The 21427-nt window shown below is 51.9% G+C and overlaps 1 protein-coding gene across 12 annotated transcripts in view; it reads right to left on the reverse strand.

Moving 5' to 3' along the window:
- LOC137774236 (nischarin) overlaps positions 1 to 21419 on the reverse strand; it is a 71696-nt gene extending 50277 nt beyond the window's left edge. For 11 of the 12 annotated variants that reach the window (XR_011075796.1, XR_011075798.1, XR_011075797.1 and 8 more), the window contains exons 1-13: positions 21206 to 21419; positions 18934 to 19017; positions 18064 to 18246; positions 10193 to 10241; positions 9024 to 9187; positions 8370 to 8465; positions 6972 to 7067; positions 5610 to 5762; positions 4762 to 4830; positions 4068 to 4253; positions 3785 to 3913; positions 2480 to 2593; positions 2015 to 2126 (exon numbers count right to left, since the gene is read on the reverse strand). Coding sequence is in view for 9 of the 12 variants with exons in the window: in XM_068559457.1 (XP_068415558.1) it covers positions 2015 to 2126; positions 2480 to 2593; positions 3785 to 3913; positions 4068 to 4253; positions 4762 to 4830; positions 5610 to 5762; positions 6972 to 7067; positions 8370 to 8465; positions 9024 to 9187; positions 10193 to 10241; positions 18064 to 18246; positions 18934 to 19017; positions 21206 to 21301 (1531 nt within the window). In the remaining 3 variants the exon portion in view is untranslated. Of the gene's footprint in view, positions 1 to 439; positions 1470 to 2014; positions 2127 to 2479; positions 2594 to 3784; positions 3914 to 4067; positions 4254 to 4761; positions 4831 to 5609; positions 5763 to 6971; positions 7068 to 8369; positions 8466 to 9023; positions 9188 to 10192; positions 10242 to 18063; positions 18247 to 18933; positions 19018 to 21205 lie in introns of those variants that run through there. The other variant, XM_068559466.1, reaches the window with a different exon arrangement.
- Positions 21420 to 21427: the final 8 nt, after the last annotated feature.

Below are 21427 nucleotides of genomic sequence, written 5' to 3' on the forward strand. Positions count from 1 at the left end.
GGCTAACAGCTCCTGAGATGACCAGAGGCCTGGTGTTTACTGGACAGCACCCCTCCAGGCAGGCCCCCGGGGGCCCAGTTTATTCACAAGTATGTTCACTTCTACAGAACTGGGCTGGGAACAAAGCTGCTCCCGCACCTAGGGAGAAATCCTCACCCATGCAGGCAAAGTCCAATAGCACGTGGCTGAACACAAACTTCTGCGGATTCCTCCACGTTAGCAAGAAAAAGAACATTTTCCTGTCACTCCCCACCCAAGCCCTGTTTGGAACTGAGGAAATGTGGATAGGGACAGTCTTTCTGCTTCCTTCCTGGACTGTGGTCTGTACAAACAAGTGGTCAGAAAGGGCCACTCAGAGAATGGGACAGGGGACATTAGAATGCTTAGACGGGGCCCAACCTTTGTTGTTTCTCACCAAAAGGAAAGAGATGTGCACACAGAGACATCCACTGCAGTTTTATTTATAAGAGGTGCAGATCTGGAGACAACGTCTAAAGGTCCAGTAGCGGGAAGGGGGAAGACTACAGTGAGCCACTGCATGGCGCATCCCCAGGAGCGGGGGCAGCGAGGAAAGGGGCTGAGGCCTGGGCCTGGCTGGTGCAGAGGCTCTGCCACCAAAGGGGGCGCTGCCCGCAGCTACGGCTGTAGGGGCAGACGCCTCCCTCGCCGCCTGCGGCTCACTCATTCCCCCGACTCAACAAACGCTGACTGAGAACAGGCTGGGCCCTGGCCCCAGAGCCTAGCCGTGCAGTCCCCCCCACAGGCACCCAGGGCTGTGACGGGCAGCGCGGGGCGGGGGGCCTAAGGAGGGCTCTGGCCCCTTGGCAGGAGACACGGTCAGGGAAGCATCTTCACAGTGATACAAACCCCCTCCCCTTTTACGTAAAAAAAATAAAACCAAAATTTCTCAGTCAAGAGTGTTACAAAAGCAAACGGACGACTGCTCCAGCACCAACGTCCCCATCCACTATCTGGCTCACATCCACGGCTGTGACCTCGGCGCGCTGCCCTGCGCAGGCTCTCTGACTCAACCCAGCACTTCTCCTTTCTTATCCAGCCTTCCCCTCTCGGCTGTGATGGCTGCAGGGTATTCTGGACCACAGCTTAATCTCCCTCTCACTCTCTGACGTCCATCACGGCCCATGTTTGGCTAACATAAACAGTGCTGCAGTGAGCATCTCACCTCCGACTTCCCTGTTATCTTATCCCGCTAAGATAAAATCCCCACCAGCGGGGTTACCAGGTCAAGGGGTGGGAACGTTTTTCTGGCTCTTGAAACATAGGGTCAAACTGTTTTCCCAAGACCTCACACCAAGTTCTCCGTCTCCAGGAGCCCGGGTGGGCGGCGTTCTTTCCTGTGTGTCCCGAGCCTCGGTTCCACTCGGGACGGCACACCCTCCCCTCTTCCGTGGGGGCCGGGCCAGCAGACACTCATGGGACCTGCTTCACTCACTCATCTCCGAGGATGCCTGGGTTCAGAGGTGAAAGCCCTTTGAAAACGCTAAGACAGTGGGTGGATGAAAGGGATTGGTCTTCCATGGGTTCACAGACAGCCCATCTTGGCCCCACCAACAGAGTGTTTGGGGCTGGATGATACCACCAGGGCCACGGCAATGAGGCACGCTCCCCACGCAGGTATCGGGGTGCCCGACTTAGGGAAGTAACCAGGCCTGGGTTCCCATGAACAAGGAGCCAGTCTGCCCCCACTGCCTGTGGGCCAGTGGGGTCCTCATGGGCCAGCAGCCAGTTCAAAGAGCACACCCCGTGGTACCCTAGAGGATCTGGATGTGTGTGTCAGAGCAATTGGGAGTCCTCACTAAGCAAACCTCAGCCAGGCACCCCCCAGCCATGCGCCACCCCGAGAGGGGCTGGCGTGGAGACAGCACCACGCCCTCCCTGCATCTGAACCGTGTAGGGAACAGGTGCCGGCATCTCTCCCCCAACCCCAGCCCAGCTGGGGGCCCAGGCAGGGCACGTGCAGCTCTGCCAGGGAGAAAGATACACACGCGATTACCTTGGTTGGAGAGGATGGGCTGGGGCAGGGAGGCAGAGGTGGGAGCCACGGTGGGAGGGGAGCTGCTGGGCCTGACGCACGGGGCAGCAGAGAGCCTAGAATCCTCACTGACCTGAGGAGAGGTGCCGAGTCAGTCGGGGAGAGGAGACAGATCCAGAAGAAGAGAACAGAACTTGGCAGAGCCTGAGATATGAGGAGCTCATGGCTCTCACAAACATCGGTGACAGGGAAAGAGATCTTAACTAACCCTCGGCAACCCCATGCGGCAAGTCCTATCACCACCCCCATCTCACAGATGAGAACAGAGGGAGCGTGAAAGCCCAGGGTCATGCAGCCTGGGGGGCAGGGGGTGCAGCCAGGACCCCATGGCCCGGAATGCTCCCTGGCCCAGTTCCACTGCAAGCCAGCTCCTTCCTCGGCTGGCTCCTCACCACCCCTCCTCCCACCTCCCACACAAAGACCCACCTTCTTCTCCGGGTGGCTTAATTTGGATTTGACCTCCTTGGCTTTCTGAATCGCTTTCAGCACTTCCACTGTGTCCAACTCCTTCTCTGTGGTCACTGTGTTGTCCAGACAGACCTACAGTGTCCAGAAAATGGCTATCAGCATAGGTGCTGGCAAGCATGGAGGGAGGAGAATGGCAGGGTCCCACCGAGGTGTGGGCCAGGCCCCGTGAGGACACAGGAGGCTGCGGAGGCTCAGCCTGCTGGGAGGTAAGCTCCTCGCCACCCATGGAAGTGACCTGGGAGCTCCTTGGAGTGGCCCAGGGAGGTCCCACACTGCCTGGCCCAGTTCTGGGAGTCCCTCTCCAGGAAGCGAAGGCAGGGCTGCAGGGTCCACTGAGAAGGCCTCCGGGGTGGCTGGGAGAGGGGTGAAGGTGGTGCCTTGAACTAAGCCTCCAATTATGGCGGAACTCAGATCTGCAAAGAGCAAGGGGAGGGCCTTCTGGACTGGGGAACTGGGAGGGCAAAGGTATGGGAAGCAGGCAGAAGGGCAGGGACCCCACCTGCAAGTGCAGGAGGGAGCTGTGGGCCGGCAGGCAGTGGGGAGCAGCAGTGTGGTCAAATGAGGGAACGTCCCAAGGGCCTGGGAGCCAGGGAGGGGAGGAGGTGACATCTTGTGAATGTTGTCTTGGTGACAGTGTGGAGAAAGGTGCACTTGGGGCTGAAAAGAGATTGGTGGCGGGGGGGGGGGGGGGGGTCGGGGGGAGGATGCAAACAGACTCCCAGGTATCTTCCAGCCTGGGATTTGGGGAGAGTGGAGGGAGCCTGCTTGAGGCTGAGGAGACAGGTGAACCTGGAGGCAGACCTGTTGGGCTGGTGGGGCAGCAGGCGGCCACTTGGCAAACAGCAGATACTGGGCTGGGTGACGCTGGCCAAGGTGGGCAAACCCTTCAGGTTTATGGTCAGACTTTATGGCCAGAGGTTGTCCAGGAAATATAATTATTTCAGACATCTTATTCCTGACCCTTGTCTACAATAAACATTATTTAACAAGCTGAAGACAGTCAGTCCCTCCACACTCAGGCTGTGCCTATTGGTTCCTGGGGAGCACCCCGACCTGAAGCTCTGACAAAGGCGAGGGGAAGCCCACTGAGGAAGCACGGCAGCCGGTAGCCCCCAAGAAGAGATGCATGAGGGAACCTTTTCCTGGGGAGGCAGCGGACTTCCCAGATCTGAAAGGCCCCTCAGGGTCAGGACGTCCTTCTGAAGCAGGCAAGTATACGTAAGCGGATGTCACCTCCGGCTGACCCCTCCCCGAGCAGCTTACCTCCGAGGCCCGCTCTCCGAACTGAGCCAGCACCTTGGTCCGGTAGTCAGGGATGATGCTCAGAGGGTTGTTCAGCAGAGCCACGTGCTCCAGACACGGGAGGCTGCCGATGCTCCTGACCTCCTCCATCTGCAAGGCATTCCCGCGTCCCTTCTTTAACACTGCAGCAAGGTGACCGCTCACTTGACAGCCAAAGAAAGGAAGCCCACCATTCTCGCTAAACTGATCAACGCCAAGGCACAGCCACTCCAGAACCCCAAGACCCTTCTGGGGCACGGCTCACCTGTTCGATTCTGTTGTCGCTAAGATCCAGGTTGACCAGGGAGTAGAGCTTGTGCAGGCCACTCAGACTCCCCAGGAGATTGCCTGCCAGGTTCAGGGTCTTGATGTTCCCCAGTTTGGTGTGAACCCCTTCCAAGAAGGACAGCTTGTTGTAGGACAGGTCCAGGTGCACGAGGTTGTACAGGTGCTGCGGCAGCATTGAGAACAGAGTAAAGTGGTTAAGGTCAAGGCTCCAAAGAAAGGGGACTGACATTAAGGGTGTGATGGGCCTTCCGACCTAAAACGACCAGTTTCTCTGACAGTTATTCCGAAGGGAACTCCCTCTTCCCTGCACAGGTTACAGCCCAGCTGCATCCCCCGCAGGGGCAGCACGGCCCACAGCGTAGGCACGGGCTTTGAAAATGAGGCTGTCCGTCTTCACAATGGAGGCACATCATCTTCATCACGCTCTATTTGTATTTACACATCTTTTCTAATTTTTGGGAACTAGAGCAACAAACGCTCAGTGCATCATTGGGACCCAAAGGGAAGGGCAGCAGCCCCTGCCTTTATAAACCTCTGGTGCACCCAGACACCTTTCGAGTGCCCATGAGAGAAACCCCAGAGCATGGCCAAACTCCCAAGGCTGCATCTCAGGAGAATGGGACCTTGTGAGAAGCCTACAGGCAATGATGGTCTCCAAAGACACAAATTACCTGCAGATTGTCCACGACCAGCACTCCATTGTGACTCAGGTCCAGGAACTCAATCTTTGGAATCAGTTTCTTGTGAAAGAAAAGATAACACATGACATTATCCTAGGAAGCTGGACCCCACGTGGCCCCTGGACATGGTGGACAGACAACCTGGGAGGCTTCCTCCTGACCACGGACTCCTGGGCTGGCCATCTGTGCAGGGCCCCTGACATGACACCTCCCAGTGCCCACCCAGCAGCACGTCCTCAGGAACACATAACACAGGGACTCCAGTACTGAGCATGACCCACTGTTTTTACGGAACACTTGGCTTGTAAAAATGACAAATGGCAAGGCTGCAGACAGAAGGTGTGTCCTTCAACTCTACCCACACCCACTGAGAGGCACAAGTACAGGACTCACAGTCCTACTGCCCAAGTACCATCTGGATGTCACTCTTACATGGGCACATCTGGAACCTTTCTTTTTTTTGGCCGTGCCACGTGGCATGCGGGATCTTAGTTCCCCGACCAGGGATCAAACCCATGCTCCCTGCAGTGGAAGTGCACAGTCTTAACGACTGGACCACCAGGGAAGTCCCTGGAACCTACAGACTGATTTTTCTGCTACACTCCTTGGGAATAAATTTCACCACTTATTGTGTTTCTGTTCTATCAAATGTACATGCAATTAATACGCTTCACTTGGTTCTAAGCACTCCTCACCTCGTTTAAATAACCCCATTTTGAACTTAACTTAAAAATTGCAGGCAATGCACAGAGCACTGGGTACAGGTTTTCGGTGGTCTTTCTAGAAAAAGCCAGGTTAAATACCCAAGCCAGGGTCTGGTCAGGCCATGGAGAGCGTACCACAGACTCATCGATCTCAGAGATGCTGTTGTGACTCAAGTCCAGAGCGGTCAGCGCCTGCCACGTGGGGATGACGGCAGTCACAGTGCCCTCCAGGGCTGCGCCTGCTGGCTCCCACTCATCAAATTCTGAGGCTTCAGGAACGAGAACTTCCTGTATAAGAACATCTGGTGAGCACCACACGTGGGCCCTCACGCAACACTGACTGGGAACACAATCATTGCAAAATTTCAGGAAGGGCTGGAGCATATTTAGTATGTGGAAGTGAACTTGCATTAAAATGGGGCTTTTGGTTCATATGCCTTGAAATGATTGTGAAATAACTGGAGTTCAGAAACATAACAGCCACTTGGAATATGTTCTGGCCCTACTTGAGCAAATACTTTTCCAGCTCCCAAGAGCCTAGTTATACGGTGATGCCTTTTCTGGCTTAAATCTCAGAGACTGAAGGTCAGAATTTGCAGTGTTTCCAGGCAACTGTGCTTTACAAGCTGGCACTGCGGTCCCCGTGGTGGACAGTAGGCCCTTTAACCACTACTTCACAAGGTAAAATCCAGCAGTCCTGAGACAGGGGAGCAGCACGGAGCACAGGGGCACCATCCAAGGGGAGGGAGGCAGGCAGGCCTCCTCCTTTCGATTTCTGATGCCCTTTGATAAGACCTCTCCTCTTTCAATGGATCATCTTGGGCTCCTTGAGCCAGGCAGCAGGGAGTGCCTCCCAGAGGGGCAAGGCTGCCTGACACAAGCCTCCTTCTTTCAGCCAGTAGCCTCAAGACAAAGACTTTTCACCAAACCCAAATCTTGATCAGACACTCTAAGTTCTAAAAGTGCCGCAATGTTTCTTTCTAGAAGAATTTTAACATTACTAAGATGCAACCCATAAAGAGAGAGATCTCTTACACTCTCACTTTGCCTATTTGTGTCACTCACATACAAACAACAGGGCCCAGCATACACAACTTGGCCTGTCTACTCAAGTCCACTGAGAACAAGATATGAACAAGCGCCACACCAAGGCTTTCTATGTTTAGAGAAACATTTCTATCAGTCCACCTAATAAATGTTCTGACACTCGCCGCTGCTAAACAATTTGGTTATTAAAAAACCAGTGGCTTTTTCCATGGGGAGGGGTTACCCAGTTCCTTAAAATCTCTCATTTAACAGTGTTGATTTTGGACTGAAGCGTCCCAGGGACTGTCGAGCACTGGGAGGCCCCACATGAGTGAGTGGCTGCCCAGGGGAAAGTCTGGCTTCTGGTTCCTGACAGACGGCAGCAGAGTCCGCATGATCCTCCGTGGGGAGACCACAGTGCAGGACCCTGCCCCTCAGACAGCACCCTGGGCGGTCACAGGTTGCGCTTACCTTCATGGAAGTTGCTGAGAAGCGGACACTCATCGTGGCCAAGGTGGGCTTGGATGCGACCAGCCCCCGGATGCGTTGGGCATCACAGTGACTTATCTGGAACAAGAACAGCTACGTCTCAGAAACGGCATCACTGCTCCACCAGAAGTCCCGGGAAGTGGGTGTTCATCACCCACACACAAAAGGAGCACAACCATCGGTGACCCCGAACCCTTCGAGGCAGGCGGTGACTTAAACCCTAAGTCTCTCCTTTCCCCAATTTTTAGTGCTAATTAAACATTCTCTGAAGTAGCTTATGAGACAATGAACCATGAACTCCATTTTCTCTGAAGGGCTGCTTCGGGCTTGGCAGCTAAACACAAAGTGAGGGGCAGGGACACCAGAGCTGGAGAGCCGATGACTTCACTGGCCTCACTTCACTGGCCTCAGTGGCCCTGCAGGAGGAGGGAGGGGTACAGGCCAAAGCACCCTCCCTCAAGCCACCTGCCCAAGTGCTACACACCCCACCCGGCGGAGCCTCAGCCTGCCCAGCCAGGCACTCCTCTCACTTCCCAGCCCCACTCACCTGTGCTGGTCGAGGCACAAATGCTCATCAAGGGAGTGGCCCTCAAGGTCTCTGAGACAATTCCAGCACATCACAGAGTCAGACACAGCTGAACTCAGATCCCAGCTTCCCCCTCGTTAACTGTGTGATCCTGGCCAAACTTCCTTACCTCCCTAAGCCTCGGTTTCCTCAACTGTAAAATGCGAATACAAGTGCCCACTTCACATGGTTGAGAAGATTCCATCAAGGAGTGAACATCAGACATGGGGCAAAGGGCTGAACACAAAAGCACTGATTTCTCATTGCTGAGATGAGAAATTTTTTATTATTCATTACTGAGTCTCCTCTCATTTATTTAAAAAGTGGTTAACAAAATTGGCATTGTGAACCCAGGAGTTTAGCAGTGAGTAATGCAAAGTATTTCTTGTTAGGTGTAGGCATGCCAGAGAGCAGAGGACCCTCCAAACCATCTGCTGATCTGCCTTGGGAGACAAAGACTTGGAATTGGCTCTGCCTGACCCTCAGGATGGCTTCCCAGCACCTCAACTTGCACAATGAGGAAGCCCAGAAGGAGCTGGGCACTGGTGCTCCATCCTGTCCAAATGCTGCAGGGGTGGGGACATGCAGACCAGCCAAGAGTAGCAGAAGCCCCTTTCTCCGCCTTCAGATGGGCCTGACTTACCTAAATGGAATCTGCCACATACTGACAAACAGAAAAGCAACAGTGCCTTACAATTAAATCCAGACACCTAACATTGAGAACACTCCCTAGCCAAAGATAGGATGGTCAGAATGCAAGACCATCCTGCACAGGGCTCAGCCCCACCCTGCATTCCAGGGGCCCTGGGCCTTACCTCCACCTGATGAAGAGACTTGAATATTGACAGATCAAAAGGCAGGAGCTGCTCCTGAATGTTGCTGGTCCCAAAAGGTCCTTCTGTGCCAGAAACCTACAGCCAAATAAATGGCTTGAATTAGAGATGCTGCTGTAACAACCACATCCCATCCATGTTCACAGGGCGGTGCTACAGCAACTACCAAACCGCGCTCGAAGCTTCGCCTGGCTGTGAGAGTCAGGCTGGGCATGTACTCCCACTCACCACTTCCACGGTCAACAAAGCAGGCTAAAGCCAAGGTTTAAAGCGAGGGGCCATTGGTTCACGACTGCCCCCTGGTGCTCACAGCCGAAAGCACAGTGCCAAGATCACCAAATGCAGCCTTCCTTCCCTCAGGGCCCACGGAGTCCACACACACACACACACACACACACACACACACACACACACACACACACACACACACACACACACACACACACACACACACACACACACACACACACACACACACACACACACACACACACACACACACACACACACACACACACACACACACACACACACACACACACACACACACACCCCCCCCCCCCCCCCCCCCCCCAGGCTAGGAGGTGCGTGCCCACGAATGAGTAGCTCTCCCCGACCAAGCTGCCCCATCTTTACCTTAAGGTACTTAAGGCGACAGGTGAAGTCCAGGATGTGCCCCAGGTCAGTCTTGGCATCCCCGCTGGCGCACGTGGGCTTTCCCTGCTGCAGCTGCTCGGTGACCGCGTACAGCTGCAGGGGCCTGATGGCAAAGACCTCGCCGGCCCCCAGGAGCTGTTCTCCTGCAACAGCCATAGCCCGTGGGGTGAGCACTGAGCCCCAGCCCCATCCCCATTGTGCGGCCAGGGCACCGGCACACCTGGCCAACAGTGGACAAGCACTTGGTCAGCACCCATTAGATGCACCGAGTCAGGAGGAAGCCATGGTCCTGAGAATGCAGGAGCGGCCCCCCTCCTGAGCTGACTGCACGCAGGGGAGACCCAGGACATGTGATTACAAAGGAGGGAAGGGCCACAGAAATTTGCAGCTGGGGAACCTCCCTGAGGTGAGGATGAGTTAAAATCTGAGGCACTGGGCCAGGAGAAAGCTGATGCAGGCAGCATTGTGGGCATCGGGCCCACGCTGCCACCTCCAAGATGCAGACGTCTTAAGGTTAAGTGAGGCCTAAGGTGCCAGCACAGTACAGGGCCTGAGAGCAGGAGGGGGTTCTGAGCCAAGCCAGACAGACTGGCATTTGGTCCTCGTTTTGCTCCTTCCAACCATGCTACCTGCTTTCAGGCAGGTAACTGGGCCTCTTATCCTCAATGTCCTTCTCTGGCCCCCCTGGGGGGAGGCAGTAAGATACAAACACAAGGCTAGACCACAAGCACTCTTTACATCTTAGCTACCGTTACTGTGCTCTCTGGCAGGGCCGCGACCCTAAGTCAGCTTCTGTTTGCCATCGGAATCTTTTTTTAGGTAAGGACAGACCCAGTGCAAAGGGCAGCATGCCACCCACCTTCCAGAACTCCACCATAAGGCCCTGGAATAGCTCCTGAGCCTGAGATTAGCCCCTGACACAAGGACCCGGGGGTCCTAAGGTGAAGAATGCAGCTCCTCAGACCTGCAGAACAGGTAGGTGGGCAGGCCTGGCTGTGGACCAGGTCCAGGGATGTGGGCAACCCCAGGGAGGTGGGCCCTGGTTAGGACTCACTTGGCACAGAGCAACTGTGCCACCCAGGGCCCCTGGCTGCCTAACAGGGCTGGGCAAGTTGCACCCAGTTTTTCAAGGACCCCTGGCCATATACCTTTTTCAAAGAGCTCCTCAGCCAGTGCTGCAGTGATGCCATTAATCTCCTGCAGAGAAAACAAAACCCACAGTCAGGAAATCCACCTGCTCCCAGTCACTGGGAGTTGCACATTCCCTGCTATCTACCCCCTCTGCTGTTGCAATGCTAGCTCTCCAGAAAGTAAAACAAAATGGAGAGAATAAACTAAAATGAATCAAGGAGCTCAGAAAGGTAAACAATATTTCCAGCTAAAGGGACATTTGAAATGTCTCCTCCAAAGGAGAACCGAATAGACTAACACTGCAACTCCAAGGCCGCTCAGGCACTGGCTGAGAACACCAGGCCCGGGAGGCTGCAAAGCTTGGCCATGTCAAGAGCTGGCTGGGAAACCAGCAGCTCCCCAGACTGGCCCTGGGACATTCCTAGGAGAGGCATGGTAGAGAGACAGTCCTGTTTCTTCTCAAAGAGGGGCTCCCATCACCCTGCTGGGAAAAAGGGCCTCCCAGAGCTAACCCTGCCTGAGAGCGACCATTTCTATTGACATTCATGTCCCACAGGTATCTTAGGAAAGAGCAATCACCCGCTCTCTTCCTGTGCCCATCCCTTCAAGCCCTGCAACAGCACCACTCAGCCCAGGGTCATGAGAAAGAGGCAGGAAAGGATTTCCTTTTAGAGTGATGGGATAAAGGAGACACGACAAGGACAAGCCTTCAGTCATAGTAAACAGCTAACATGCTGGGGTGCTAATTCACACCGGGCGATGGCCTGAGCACTCCCCACCCAGTGGCTTGCTCAGTCCTCCCAACGCCCTAGGCCAGGAGGCCCTTATTTTGAATCCTGTTTCACAGGTAAGCAAACTGAGATGGACAGGTGCTGTAGTTCTCAATTTTACATGGCTAGAAACTAGCAAAGCCCCACTCCCAAGAACTTGGTCTTGAATCCTCTCTGTTCACAACCAATTGCCTCAGCATTTCAGTGGTGTAGCCGTGGGGTTGGCAGGGCCCTGGGGCCCGCAGCCCCACATCCTGCAGGTAAGAACTGTAACTAATTGACAGATGGCAGCCAAACGGACTTTCATAAACAGGTCCAGATGGAGGCTGCAAAATCGCCTTTGTAACTCACAGGAACACCTCTGCCACCAGGACAAGCAATTCACGTGTTTACCAGACTCAAAAGGTACCACGTTGCAGGAGACACGGTGTCCTTTTCCTGTTTTTCTCTCAGTTGCTCATCTCTTCCTTACCTTTTATACATAGAGGATACTTTACAGGTTGTTTATGTGCTGCAAATACCTTCTTCCTGTCTGTGTATGCCTTTTACCTACACTCACCCTGTTTCTCCCAACAGAGAGAGGTTTGTCAAGTTCATGTTTTTAAACCTGTGATTCTTTTCCTTTGTCATTTCTGGGACCTCTTCCCCCACCTCAAGACTATAAAACATTCCCCTAATTTCTCCTTTTAGTATTTTAAGGTATTTGTTAAAAATAAAATGTTTATTTCATCTGCTTGAAATTCAGTTTATATATAATATGAGAATAACTTCCCCTTATTCTCACACATGAACAAAAAGCCAAAGGGAGAAAAATGAGCAAACACAGCTCCAGCATTAAGGGGCTCAGAGTCTGGCAAGACACAGGGTCAAATGTAAAAGGGCCACCAGAGGGGCAGAGCAGGCTCTGAGCAGGAGAGGCTCCAGCCAGTGAGAGGAGAGGGCATCAGTTCACTCCGAAGTTCAACTTCACTCTCTCACAACAACTCAGTTACGTTTTCCTTGGCTGCTGTGAAGAACCGAAGATCAGTAAGACCTAGGAACGACCCAAAGGCTCATTTCTCTACCTACACCTTTGAGAACCAAGCCCTGTCTTCAGATCAGCACTGCCCCATCCTGCCTGTAGTCAGAACGCCTGGACAGCCTTAAAAGATACAGATTCCTGAGTGGCTCCCAGAGGCCTGATCCTCACCCACCTCCAATGCCCAAGAGCAGCTGCCCAGCCTCGCCAGCCCCTTATTGACACTGGGCTCCTAGAAGGTCTCCCGTGGGAAAAGGGTTCCCTGTCCACCCTTAGTGCCCAACAACCCTCACCCTCAAAGTTACACTTCTCCGGGCAGCTGCCGTCAACACCAGCCCTGCTAAGGAGATAGGGCTGGAATCTCCAGACGACACAGAAAGCCGAGAGACAGTGAGAGCCAAGGGCTCATGCTAAGCAAAGAGCATGTTTCCACTTCTGAACAATCTAAAAAGCAGACTATGTAACAATTTCCTTCCCTGCTCTTGGGCCACAGGAAGTGTGCCCTGTGGCAACACGATCTACTTAGTTTCCCAGGCTGATCTTCTTCACCTTGGGAGACCCTGAATCAAAGAGGAACAAAGAAATGCCTCAGCCCGCAAATCTAGAGCACAGGTCTCTTCTGCTTCCTCAGGGTGCTCTGACTGAACTGTGGCCTTGTGTGCAAAGGTGAGCAGCCCCTTGCCAGGAGGAAATGGGGTAGGGGGGACAGTGGGCCCCAGTCTAAGCTCCTGTAGATTCTGCTCAGAGGTCACCTGTGGGAACAGGTAACCCCACCCACACCCCACCCAATCCTGCTGAAGGGACTTGAAGTGCTTCAGGGTCCCACAAATGTCTGAACTGAAATGCATTAAAAAAAAAAACAAAAAAAAAACCAGACATTCTTTATACTTCAAAATTTTTTTCAATTAAAAAAAATTAGCTATGTTTAAAAACTAAAATACCCACCTCCAAACGTGTTACAGACCAATCAATCAGCCACCTGCCAGGTCACATGCTGGTTTGCAGCCTTGGGCAGCGGTGTGAGCTGCACACAAACGCACCATGGACTATTAGGCTGGTGCTTGGCGACTACTGCTCTGACTGAGCATGTCTGTGCATGCGGAACCCCACGACCCACTGCCCCCGGGAGCGCAGACCCTACTCAATGAATAACCCCAGGCCAGCCCGACACTCCTGCCTGACACAGGCTCGAGCACAGAGTGCGTGTCAGTGGGACATTAACAGGGGACTCAATTACACATCGCTGTGTGGTTAACACACACACACTAAGGGCTGGGAGTCCTTGTATAATTTATTTCACGCCTGTGAGGCACGCTAGCAGAAGTCAGGTACATTAGGTGCGTAAAAATTCCGGATGGATAGATTCAAGCCTAAGCTTTGGCTGAGGAGAGTTCCAAGACTGTAACTAAGTTGCAAAGATATCTGCTATCACTTACAGCCTCTGTATTTTGCAACTATAACAAATCACCAAAGGCTGCCTTTAAGATGGTAACAGTTCTATCCTATCTCCTGATTTCAAATTTCAAAAAGTGGCTTTGTTCTAGCCAACTGGTTTTAAAGTAAAAAAATGATACAAATACCACCGGTGACAAGAAGTGAGTGCCTTTCCTAACGAGGAGAGCTGGCACTGGCTGGGACCCAGTGAGCCCCTGCCACGGGCCCATCGCTCTTCTCGGTCCTTCACCTTCACCGCACGGTCTCCTGCAATCCTCAAGAGCCCGGGATCATCACTCCCCAGCTCACAAGAGGAACTGGGACACAGGGGTTAAAAAGACTGCCTTGGAATAAACTGTCAGGAAGCAGCAGGGCTGGGAGACAAACTCAACTCTGCCTGCCTGTCAGACATCCTGCCCCAAAGCGGTGTGTGCTGAAATTCTCCGTGGGATTCCACTTTACTGAATCTGAAGCCCTCTGCTCTAGGGGTTCTGGGATGAGGTCTGTCCCTGAGGGTGCAGGAACACTAGGGCAGAGTTATCTGGAGGGAGAGAGCCCAGCAGTAGGCCAGGGCTGAGGTGTGCCCTCTCACTGCAACACAGGTCTGCACTGGCCTCTGGACACCCCATCTCAGTTGGCTGGGGAGAGAAGTGGTGCTTTCCTTCCTTGACCTTAAAATTCACACTACCAACCTCACACCACACCCCAACCTCACAGCATGTACAAAAATTCACTCAAAATGGTTAAAAGATCTAAATACAAGAGCTAAAACTATAAAACTCTTAGAAGAAAAACACAGTTGTAACTCTCTGTGACCCTGGATTAGGCAATGGTTTCTTAGATTTGATACCAAAAACACAAGCGACCAGAGGGGAAAAACGGATAAACTTCATCAAAATCTAAAACTTTTGTGTTTCAAAGAATACTATCAGGAAAATGAAGACAAACCACACAATGAGAGGAAATATTTGCATATCATATTTCTGATAGGGGTCTAATATCCAGAATATGTAAAGAACTCCTACAACTTAACAACAAAAATAACCTAATTTTTTGAAGTGCAAAGACTTTAAATACATTTCTCCAAAGGAGATATGCAAATAACCAATAAGCATATGAAAAGAAGCTCAATATTATTAGTTATTAGCCAAATGCAAATCAAAACTACCATGAGATACTTTACACCCATGAGGATGGCTACCAAAAAAGTGGACAGTAACAAGTGTTGGCAAGGGTGTGGGGACATAAGAACCTACACATTGCTGGTGGAAATGTAAAATGGTGCAGCCGCTACAGAAGAAAATTTGGCAGTTCCTCAAACAGTTAAACAGTTACCATATAACCCAACAATTCTACTCTTAGTATATACCCAAGAAAAATAAAAATATAGGTCTATACAAAAGCATACATGAATGTTCATAGCAGCCTTATTCACAAAAGCTAAAAAGTGGAAACCAGCTAAATGTCCATTAACTGATAAATGGACAAAATGTGGTGTCTCCAAGCAACAGAATATTACTCAGCCATAAAAGGACTGATGTACTGATTTATGCTACAATATGAATGGACCTTGAGAACACTATGCTAAGTGAAAGAAGCCAGTCACAAAGTCACATATTGTATGATTCCATTTATATGAAACGTCCAAAATATGCAAATCCATACATTACGAAAGTACGTTAGTGATAGCTGATGGGTACATGGTTTCTTTTTGGGGTGATGAATGTTCTGCAATTAGATAGTAGTGACAGATGCACAACTTTGTTAATATACTAAGAACCAGGGACTTGAACACTTTACAAGAGTGAATTTTAGGGACTTCCCTGATGGCACAGTGGTTAAGAATCTGCCTGCCAATGCAAGGGACATGGGTTCGAGCCCTGGTCCGGGAAGATCCCACATGCTGTGGAGCAACTAAGCCCATGCACCACAACTACTGAGCCTGCGCTCTAGAGCCCGCGAGCCACGACTACTGAAGCCCGTGCACCTAGAGCCCGTGCTCCGCAACAAGAGAAGCCACTGCAATAAGAAGCCCGCGCACCGCAACGAAGAGTAGCCTCCGCTAGCTGCAACTAGAGAAAGCCTGCGGGCAGCAACGAAGACCCAGCACAGCCAAAAATAAATAAATAATTTTTAAAAAAAAAGAGTGAATTTTATGGTATGTGAATTATATCTCAAATTTTTAAATCCACACCTCAGCCAAACAGGGTTCCCTGGGTCCACCCTGTCCACTGTCAGCCCCACAAGAGGTGGAGCACATTGGGAACAATTTCAGAGAGGACACTGATGGGGCAAAGGTTATCAGAAACACTCCCTAAGGGCTTCCAGCCTATAAAAAAGGCTGACAAATCTTTTGGACCCTGTTTGTTCAAAGTCATTTGAAGATCTAGTGATTCTCAATCAGGTGCAATTTGCCCCTCAGGCAGTATTTGCCAATGAGTGGAGACATTTTTGGTTGTTACAACTTGGTGGGTGGGGGGAAGGGACGCTACTGGCATCTAGTGGGCAGAGGCCAGAGATGCTGCTCAACAATGCACAGAGGAGCTGCCACAACAATCGTCCAGCCCAAAATGTCAACAGTGCCACAGCTGAGAAACCTTGATTCAGTTTAATGATGGGTCAATCACTTTTTACAACCTTGGATTTATATAACCACGTGGCCCTTTCGATAACAGTTATTTCAAACATGTTCAAACTGCTCCAAGCAGTAGAGCATGCCTCAAACCAGAACCACAGATGTGGGGCAGGTCCCAGGCCTATCTCAGGCAAACCTATCTCAAAAGAGCAGTCCAGGCCTTTCCATGCTCAGAGGTATCCAGGAGACCTCCTCAAAGGCCCAGGTCTTTTTTCTTTTTTTTTTAAATTTTATTTATTTATTTATTTATGGCTGTGTTGTGTCTTCGTTTCTGTGTGAGGGCTTTCTCGAGTTGTGGCAAGCGGGGGCCACTCTTCATCGCGGTGCGCAGGCCTCTCACCATCGCGGCCTCTCTTGTTTCGGAGCACAGGCTACAGACGCGCAAGCTCAGTAATTGTGGCTCACGGGCCCAGCTGCTCCGCGGCATGTGGGATCTTCCCAGACCAGGGCTCGAACCCGTGTCCCCTGCATTGGCAGGCAGATTCTCAACCACTGCGAAAGGCCCAGGTCTTAAGCAATGAATTATACTTTCAAAGGGCTGCTTATCAAGTTTTAAACCTAAATAGCCAAACAAAGCTTTCTTAAAGTACAGCATTTCTTAAAATACTAACCAGTTGAGTTTATTTGAAAGACTCGCATAAGGAATGGACATTGCTTTTCACATAAGGAAAGAAAACGCAAAAAAAAAAGTCTACAACAGGAAACTACTGCTAACCACATACATTTCTGGTATATGCCAAACAAAATCCAAAGATATATATACATATATATCTCCCATCTATAAATGCCACCCTTTTTTCCACATGGCCCCTCCAAGCCGAGAGGCCCATTGCTAGTGCTATCACCAAATTCCCAGGCTCTATCTAACACTTCAAGAAAGGTTCAGCTGTCTTACTCTGAAAATACCTCAAGACAGTTATTGTTTAAATAAGTTTGGGCCTTTAAGACCACAATCCACAGGTCCCTTCCTAAAAGGCAAGGCTGAAAAGGGAGTTTTTCCCCCTTATCTTCATCACACAAAGAGAAAACAATTAAATGTAAATTATCCAAAAATCTATCACCCAAAGACTCCTAGTATTTTGATGTATAACCTTCTAGAATTTTCCTAGACAAATATATTCATACAAGCTTTTATTTTTTTTAATAAAAATGGGACCATACCCTAATACCATTTTCTGGCCTCTTTTCATACAGTAATATATTTGTTTTCCTACAAATCCACAGCTACACCGTCATTTTTCTAGCAGCATAATATCCAATTACATGGTTGTACCCTTTAATTTTTTTTTTTTTTTTTTAAGTAGCCTTCTGTTGGGCTTTTAACTGTCTTCAGTATCTCGTTATAATCCTGGAATGACTACCTTTGTACCCATATCCTTTTCTCAGTCGCCCAGTTTTTTCCCTTAGAATAAATTCTCAGAAATGAAATTGCTGGCTTTTTAACGTTTTGGTTTCATACTGCACCAAACTTCCCTCCTTGAATTTTGACAACTCATCCTGTCACCAGCAGCCCGTGACAGTTGTTCCTCCATCCAGAAGGGGATGCAGAGCTGCTCTAAGACATACAGTCCCACTGGAGGAAGCCATACTCTCACTCGGCACCCTGGACTCTGACGATGCCCTAAGATGGCAACATTCTGCCAACACAGACTGATCCCTTAATGAGTTTTGAGCTGGGAACCAACAACTCAACAACAGTCGATGCCAAGTGTCAGCTGTTTCTAATCTAACCCCATCCATTTGGATGGAAACGTAGCTCAAAAACCCATAGGCCATTTGTGCTAAACAGAACGCCTTGTGGTGGAGGAAAACCGCTCCGTGGCCACAGCCAATAGTCTAATTAAGGCAAATCCATTGATGAACATGCTTCTGTCCGTACCCCAACCCGACCAGAATGCTCCTCCATCTTCTAACCTCAGGCTCCAGCTCCAGCCCACCTCTCCTCCAAGCTGAGGTCTACAAGGGTTTGCTGCCTGGAGTTTTGGTGGCTGTGGGCTTGTAGGCAAAGGAGAAAACCCAAGAGGAACTTACGTAGAAGTGAAAATGCAAGAAGTGGGCCAGCACTCTGGGGGCCACGTCAGGGAAGGTGGCCAGGAGTGTCTGGAGGTAGACCTCCAGATCCTTCTCCCTCTTTTCCACCAAGCTCCTGGAGTTTTTCCCAATTATCTTTTTGGGCGGAAGCAAACTTTTATCGATCTTCCTCTCTGCAACGAGCTGTAAGCAAACATAATGTCAACCACAGACCAAGAGGTTCCGTAACTGTGCAAGGCCAAGGCAACCAGCCTGAGGGCAGGTGCTTGTCATGACTTCCACAGCCCCTCCTGGCAGCAGTACCAGAATTAATGATCAAACTGCTGCACCTGGGATTTGGCCTCAAGTTTAATTAGCACTAGAAATACCAATACAATTCCAGATGAGGAGTTCCATCCCGAGGCTTTGGAGACATTCAGGAAAATAATACCTCAAGGCCCCTAAAACCACCATCTTCTCCAAACCAGAACAAAATACTTGTGCTGCAAATGACCCAGAGAAAGGCAGCTCTCTCCAAATGCAAAGAAAGAAATGGAATCACAGTCAGATATTAAAGCATAGGTTCTGGAATAGGTATAGTCAGATGGAACAAGTTCAAGCCTGTTCCCTCCCCGGGAAACTGTCCCGGCATCTCACATCCAAGCTACAACTGACAATCTTAAAACTAAAGTTCAAATATGCTCCTTGCACACTGTCTTATGCAAGGGCTGAACTCCCAGGATCCACCAGTTTTTTTGCCAGTTACATTAATAAACCAGTTTATTAATGTAACTGGCACAGAGCCTGTTTTGCCCTAAAACAGGCACAATGGGAGCTTGGCCTAAAAGCCCCCAAGCCCTGAGACACAGGACCCCAGCTCTCAAGGGTTACCTTTTCATGTAGGTCATGGAAATCGCTGTAGCGGTGCTTGACTGTCCACTCATGGCTGCCATCAGTGACCTGGATGATGTAAACCTAAAAGGAAAAACCAATAGCCCTTGCCCAGCCGGCAGTAAGGAAAGTGCCACCCTACCCTCAGCGATAGCTGTAGCACACCCAGACCCCCCCAACCCCCAGGCCAAAGTTAAGCTGCTCTTGCCCACCAGCTTCTGCACCTGACCCTTACGAGCAGCAAGGCCCCCTCTCTTCCATGGCCCTAGCACTGGATCTGGCAGGCACATGGGATAAGTCTGAGCTCTATCCAACAGTGAGAAACAGAAAAGGTGGCTATCATATCAAGCCATCTCTTTAGTTTTTTAACTCCAGCCTCATGTAACTCAAAGCCCAACCCAACCTGAGCTGCAGGAAAGGAAGGCCATTCCTTCTAAGAGAGGCAAAACAGGGTCAGGTTTGGCAGGACCAGCTTTTCTGCTGTAATTCTTTCCCAGGTGCCCTGACTGTATCCTAGAATCAAGTCCTTTTCCAACGCTTTCAGCTGCTTCAGGGCTGTGATTTCTGCTGCTGAGCCAGGAGTCAAGGCACTAAGAAGCTGATGGGGGGTGGGGGGAAGCAGTGATGGACAATTAAGCCCTATCAGAAGGGAACAAGCCGTGGAGTCAAGGAAGACCTGTGTTCAAAGTCTGGTTCTGCCATTTCCTGGCTATGGTTTATGTATGTCACTTATATAAGTGACTGGGAGCCTTAAGTTGTCTGAGTCTCAGTTCCTCCATCTTAAAATCTGCTAGGTTCAAGAATCAAAGGTAATGCACACAAAATGCTTTGTAAAGGGCCTGACATGTAGCAAGCGTTCAACCAAAGGTAGGTGTGTTAATAATACTCAAATCAGCATACCTGGACAAAAGGACACGAAATGGTACCATCCAGTCCGCCTGGATCACCACCTCCCCCCACACCCATTCAGAGGAGGGACTCAGCCCTGTGCAATGAGGAGGCTTTTTGGAGCTAACCCTCCAGCTGCATGCGGTGCACGCGTGACGGCCAGCCAGCCAACAGCTCAGAGACCTCAACCCTCACCTGAATGAGGCCCCCTGGTCCTAGGGTCCCGCCCCTCTCTGCAGGATGCAGGGAAGGGGGAGGAGAAAATAATCAACTCTGCTGAAACCTCCCGGGAGGAGCAGCCATTTCTCCAGGGCCGGCCTGTTGCTCCAGGATCCGCCCCCAGCCCCTCTCCACAGCTTGGCAGCTTCCCTCCCCCTCTTCCCGCCCAGGAAAGGAGAAAGAACCAGAAAAATGACCCTCAGGAGGAGGGTTAGGATGAGGGCCAAGGGGGTGGGGTGAAGGCAGGGCCAAAGCCCCCACCCACCCCCCACCCTCCGAGAACAAAGGACAGGAGGCTGGGAGGTGCTCAGGATGCCCCCACCTTGGGGCCAGTCCCTGCTAGGCAGCCTCCGAGGCCCACAGGCCTGGTGCCCAACCCCATCCAGACCCAGGAAGGCCTCCACCTCCATCACAGTCCGCAACTGCCCCCCTTTTCTGTCCTCCATCTCCCCCACAGCCTTGAAGCGTGCGTGGGCGGTATGCTGCCCCAACTCACCGGCACACTCTAAAGCCACGAAGAGCCCTAAGGCTCCTGGGTCTCGGCCTTTCAGCCCTGAGCCACCCCCTCAGTTCCCGGGGTCTGCGCCCCACCCCTCCCCCATTCTTGTCTCTGCCTCAGCGCGAAGGCCCCAGATCCCTCCTTCACTTTTTGAGCAAATCTCTACTGCAACCCCTAGACCCCCCCAAATCAAGGCCCCGCCCCTTCTCCTTCTTCACGGCCTGCACCGCCCTGACCCTTTCCCCTGATTCCATCCATAAAAGCCCCCACTCCTTAATCCCTCTTCTCCGGGACACCGTGTCACGTCCTCCCAGGCCTGCGCCCCTCCAGGCCTAGAGGACCTAGAGGGGCCTCCGCCTCAACCTGACTCCCCTCTTCCGCAGACCCCCTTTATCCCCTGATTCTCCTCAACCCTAGCCTCCTTTTCTAAACGCGTACCCTTCCCAAGCCCCCTCCCTGGGCCCCACCCCAAGACCCTCTTTCCGGAGCTGCGCGGCCCAGGCCCCTTCCCCAGATTCCGCCATCCCAGGCCCCCTCCTCAAAATCGCAGCCCGCCTACCCCCAGCTCCCCAGTTGCGGGGCTCAGACGGCCTCCCCAACACCCCCGACTCAGACTCCGGGTTCCAGCCGCCACCTCCAGTTCGGGCGCCCGAGCCCCCAGCACACCGTATACGTGTCCACGAGCTCAGAACCCACGACGCGCGCCTCCTTGGCCGGCTCGGCCTCCCGCTCAGGACCAAAGCTGCGCGCCGCCGCCGCCATGTTCCGGGCTCGGTCACTGTCGCCGCCCGGCGCAGACTGGCAGCAGCAGGAGGCGGGGTCAGCGTCCCACCGCCCCCAGGCCCCCGCCGCCCCCCGCCCCTGCCGCGCGCCGTGCAGCCATCTTGG

The sequence above is a fragment of the Eschrichtius robustus genome, chromosome 12 (genome assembly GCF_028021215.1).
Source record: "Eschrichtius robustus isolate mEscRob2 chromosome 12, mEscRob2.pri, whole genome shotgun sequence".
In the NCBI taxonomy this organism is placed as follows: Eukaryota; Metazoa; Chordata; class Mammalia; order Artiodactyla; family Eschrichtiidae; genus Eschrichtius; species Eschrichtius robustus.